Source organism: Entamoeba invadens, assembly GCF_000330505.1.
Source record: "Entamoeba invadens IP1 unplaced genomic scaffold scaff_1105074726593, whole genome shotgun sequence".
Taxonomy (NCBI): Eukaryota; Evosea; order Mastigamoebida; family Endamoebidae; genus Entamoeba; species Entamoeba invadens.
The window spans coordinates 20,898-26,589 of NW_004443647.1; the positions used below are offsets into that span (position 1 = coordinate 20,898).

General features: G+C 27.4%; 1 protein-coding gene across 1 annotated transcript; it reads left to right on the forward strand.

Annotated features, from left to right (window-relative positions):
• Positions 1-2,642: 2,642 nt before the first annotated feature.
• Positions 2,643-4,514, forward strand: EIN_325220 (hypothetical protein; the record flags this gene model as incomplete). The annotated part of the gene is made up of 1 exon (XM_004259703.1): positions 2,643-4,514. One exon carries the CDS (start codon positions 2,643-2,645, stop codon positions 4,512-4,514), a length of 1,872 nt encoding a protein of 623 aa, XP_004259751.1.
• Between the last annotated feature and the right edge of the window lie 1,178 nt (positions 4,515-5,692).

Sequence of the window (5,692 nt, forward strand, 5' to 3'; positions counted from 1 at the left end):
GAAACAAACTTTTTGAAAATGCAACGTCACCAAACCAAAATCCACAATTGATTTGAAAATTTAGAGTACAGAGAACATTTCTATTGGGGTTTATACCGCTTATAACTATCGGCATTAAAAAGTTCATAGTGATAATCGGTGAAGACGGACAAGTATGCCCAAATTAAATAATAATCGTTGATGGTTTTACAGTCATTATGTTTTTTAATTAATATATTTTATTTTTAAAATGTTTAACTAAGTTGATTAGGCAAACAAATAAATACAATAAAAATAATTATAATATATAGTTATAATCTTCGATATAATATACAATGTTGTGAGGAATTCACTTGTTTTTTTCATTAAAAAGTGTATCTATAAATAATAGAAAGATAGATACAAAAATCATTAATAATGATTTTTAATTATCATTGTTAAAATGATGATAATACCATAAATTATAATATAAATAATTATAATACTTAATTTTTGTGTTCAATAATTTAAAAATGAAAAAAAAACTGTTTTTCAAAAGTCTGTAGTGGAGTGTCCCGAATTTTTGCATTTATTTTGTTTATTATTTTTGGGAATAGTTTTTTGTTCAAAATTTACATTATTTTTTTCCAAATAAAAAAAGAAAAAAGTTTTTTAAAAATATTTTTTTCCTTGAAGTATTTTTAAGAATAACAAAATAAACACCATTAAAAGACGATTTAAAAGTTGATATTTATAAAGACTTTTTTTTGCAATTACCAATATATAGCTAAAACCTTTAATAATTGTAGTAAACTGTGATCAAAAGTACATTATCAAATTTCATACATTATGACTGTTCGGCGTCTTTTGATATTACTGAGAAGTTGGCGAATTTTAATTGTCTTCAAAAGTCGCCAACTTATTTTAGAACAAAATAACTATTAATTTTAATAAATTATACCATATTTATTATAGTCTCAAAAATGTGTAAAAACACAATAGTTGTTATAATTTGTTATATTATAATGATATAAATATAATTTAAAAAATGATTTGAGAAGATATAATTGGGACGGTATTTTTTTCTATTCATTTTTAATAATAATTATATTAAATTTATATAGTTCATTTTTTTAATTCCTTTTTTATAATAAATGGTATTTTGAATAGTTATTTAACTAAATATTTAAGTCGGCGACTTTATTTTAAATAGCTGACTTTAACAAAAAAGTCGGCGATTTTCAAAGTGACTATAAAGTCGCCGAACAGCTATTAGACACAACAACTAAGTAAGACAATATGTTCACCACATCAACATTTTAAATAACAATTAATTAAAAATTTAATTTTAAATTTTAAAACAAAGAACGAATGATTATATTTAGTGACAAACTAAATATCAGGCAATGTGAATGATATTATTGATGGGGATGTCATTCGGAAGTATAGTATCCCAATCGTTAAACTTTATTAAATGAAATACAAATCTAAAAGTAAAGAAAAACATTTGACTTGAGTAAGTACAATGAGCTGTACGACTTTAGTTTATTTGTTATGGATGTCAAATGTAATTGGGTATTATTAACCAACTTAACTTGAGTCTTTATGTTAAGTGAAAATATTTTGAATTATACCAACTATAGAATCTACAAATATTAATAAAAGATCAAATTCCTCAATGTCCGATAAACCAATTGACTAATCTTCGATTGTTCAAACCAAAAAATCGGCATTTAAAAAACTATGGGTTGCACGAGTTGGGAGTGAAGTAGAAGAAGATGTGTTGCAACGGATTGTTTTAGCACAAATAAAACACACTTTAAATGATTGTTATATGTTTGTTTTCTTTAGGAATAATATTAAAACGTACAAATTAAGACAAAGACCACATTTGAACAAATTTGGAATATAGAGTTGCACATGATGACATTTGTGTTGTGATGATTGCGGAAGACGCGGCTGCTACATTGTGAAGTACAATTTTGTGCAATAACAAATTATCATTATACTATGTTATTTAACAAGACATTGTGAAATTAAAACACACCTGACTTGAAAAACATATTGTCAACAATAAATAATTCTTTATTAATTTGTGTTTTTTCAAAAAATAAAAAAAAACTATTTTATGCTTTTTAAATTGATTTTAGATATTGTTTTGATTTGTTCTTTATAAAAATATAAGTTAATATGTTGTTGTATTGTGTAGAATTTGATTTTAAATTTTATGGGAAGCATTTGTGGTCTAAGGGCAGAATTCCACCCTTCCAAGGTGGAGATCCAGGTTCGAGTCCCGGCAAATGCACTTTTTATTTTTTTGTTCCTAAAAACATAATATTATTTTCATATTAAACTGTGTCGAACAACAACTTTAATATGAAGATTATACTATTTACTATTTAAAAATTATTAATTAAACAAGTTCTTATTCACCTATTGAATTAATGGAAATTATTAGATTGTCGAATTAACTAATTTTTTAATCAAACATTTTTTATCAAAAATAAATTTAAAAAAATTTCAAAATAACACTAAAACACCTCAAAAGTAGATTGAGTTTTTAACGAAACAAAATAATATTAGTAAGTATTTTATCATAAAACCAACAAAAACAATTTATTTTTTGATTTTTTTTAATTTTATCATAAATTATTTAAACCGACAAATAATCTTTATTTTAAAAAATGTCCAAACTCGACAGTTATCACATGATGATAGTCTCGATGTACTTTAATACCATCAAAGACTTTATCAATCTCAAGATTGTATGTAAGAAGTTCAATGACAACATGAAGAAGTTTCACTTCAACCCAATTCCATTGACTAACAAAACATTTAAACATTTTCCAAACATCGAGACACTTCATTTGTGGAAAAAACACAATGAGAATTTTGGGAATGGATTTATTGTCAATGTTGTTGAGGGTGATCATGAATATTATGAAGAAGTAAACAAAAGAAAAAAGGTAATAAGAAAAAAGGAGTTTTATGAAATTATCGTGTGGTTCGAAGTAGATTATGGAACTGTTGTCAAAAACAGTGGTTTAAACATAAAATTTAAAAATGTGATTTATACTAAAAATAACACAAAAGTATATGGCTTTAAAATACCACAATGCATTGGATCGTTACGAGACAATTGTTTTAGTGAATGTAAAACAATAAGCAGTATAGTCATACCTCCAAACATCAGATCTATCAGTTCTGGTTGTTTTTATGGGTGTTGTAATTTGGGCAATATAGAAATATCAACAAGTGTGACATCATTTGGTAATTATTGTTTCTTTAAATGTGAAAAATTGAGCAATATAGTTATACCATTAAATATCAAGTTGATTGGTGAATATTGTTTTTTTGGATGTAAAAAACTAAGCAGTGTAACAATACCACCAGGTGTAATTACACTTGGAGTTTGTTGTTTTGATGGATGTGCGAGTCTCAGTACTGTTAATATAAAATCAATAAAAACAATTGGTAATTGTTGTTTTCGTGGATGTAGCAAATTGAGTAACATTATAATACCATCAATTGTCACATCGATTGGTTATCGTTGTTTTAGTAAATGTAGCAATCTGAGCAATGTAATAATTCCAACAAGTGTTTCGTCAATCGAAGATGCTTGTTTTAATGGATGTAGTAATCTAAGCAGTGTGACTATACCATCAAGTGTAACATCATTTAGTAATAAGTGCTTTAGTAAATGTAGAAATCTAAGTTGTATAGAAATTTCAACAAGTGTGATAAAATTTGGTTATAAATGTTTTAATAAATGTAACAGTTTAAGAAGGATGGTTATTCCATCAAGTGTGACATTTATTGGTGAATGTTGTTTTTCTGAATGTAGCAGTCTTAAAATTGTAAGTGTGCCGTCTAATATCACATTGATCAACAATACATGTTTTTATAAATGTAGAAGTTTGAGTAGTATTGTAATTCCATCAAATGTAATAAAAATTGGTGATCAATGTTTCTCTAATTGTGTTGGTCTGAGTTCTGTAGAATTGCCATCGATAAAAACACTTGGCAGCTATTGTTTTTATAAATGTAGCACTTTGAATAGTATTACTATACCATCGAGTGTCACATCAATTGGAGATTTTTGTTTTTCGTGCTGTATCGGTCTTTTAAGTGTCACAATACCATCAAGTGTTATATCACTTGGTTCTGGTTGTTTCGTAGATTGTAAAAGTCTTAGAAGTGTGACAATACCATCAAGTGTCACGTTGATTGATAAAAAATGTTTTTCAAAGTGCAACAATTTGAGTGATATTGTTATACCATCAAGTGTGACAAAAATTAGTGAATATTGTTTTTTAAAATGTGAAAAACTGAGTAGTGTAACAATACCACAAAGTGTGATAACACTTGAAGATTGTTGTTTTGATGGATGTTCGAGTTTGAGCAATATTGTAATTTCAACAAGTGTTACATCGATTGGAGACAAATGTTTTAGAGGATGTAATAAGCTTGCCAGTGTGATTATACCATCGAGTGTCATGTATGTCGGTGATAATTGTTTTCCAACACACACTGTTATTATTCAAAAGAGTAATTAAAATGAAACTGTTATTTTTGTGTGACACTATTACAAAGATGGTGTTTTTTATAACAAATATACAATTATTAAAACACATTAAAAGTTATAACAATCATAATTTAACATAACAGATGTTACAATTAAACCTCCCAAGAGTGGGCGGGTATGGTAAATTTTGTTCTCTCAAGAGCGGGCGTTTTATTTTTAACTCAATTTTTTAAAGTTAAAAAAACACTTTTTAAATGTAAAAATAAAAATAAAAAAAAAAGAAAAATAATTCAAAAAGAAAAAAAATACCAAGTGTTAACTTTAAGATGATTTTAAACAATGTTTGATTTGGCTCACAAATGTCATTTAAAAAAAACAGATAATTTTATAACTTATTCATGTCTTTACCAAAAACATTTTTATTAATTGATGAAAAAAAGCAAATTTTATAATGGGCTAATGCCTCCCCGAAACTGTCATTGAAAAAACTGAGAGAAATAATAAACCAAAATTTACAAAAATGTCCAAAACGCGAGTCTCTGAGAATGTTATTAAAGTATGGTATCAAGGGAAGTTTAATTGAGCCATCAATACCGGGAAATGCAAAGGTTTTCAGAAAAGTTAAACACCCAGACTTGGAAGAGAACATGCTCAAGATGATCGAAACTGTGAGGTCATTCAATACTCCAGTTTTCTACAATGTTGTCAAGAGCTTGGCTTCTAAATATTGCTTCGAAAAAGGATATGATGATATAATGCGTTGAAATGATCGGATTTCTTCGTTTTGTTCAAGAAATCAACTTAAATCAAAGAAATTGTGCGGAGAAAGCAATTTAGTTGACCCAGATAAACACAAGGAGGCAATTGATAAGCTGGTTGAAATTATTGCACAGTATGCTCCTGGTAATGTGTACAACGCGGATGAAATGAGACTTTTCTATAAGCTGTTACCTTCCAAAACATTGTCAAGTGGTTTTGATAACCATGGAGGGAAGGAGGAAAAGAACAAATTGTAATTATGATATGCTGTTCATTAAGTGGAGAAAAAAAATCTTTTGGTTGTTGGAAAGTATCGTAATCCAAGGTGGTTCTCTGATGGAAAGTACACCAACGTTAAACAATTCTACGACTTTCAAACTAATGCTTGGATGAACATAGAGCTGATTCATCGATGGCTACTCAAAGGGGAAGAAGCACTCACAAGAGAAA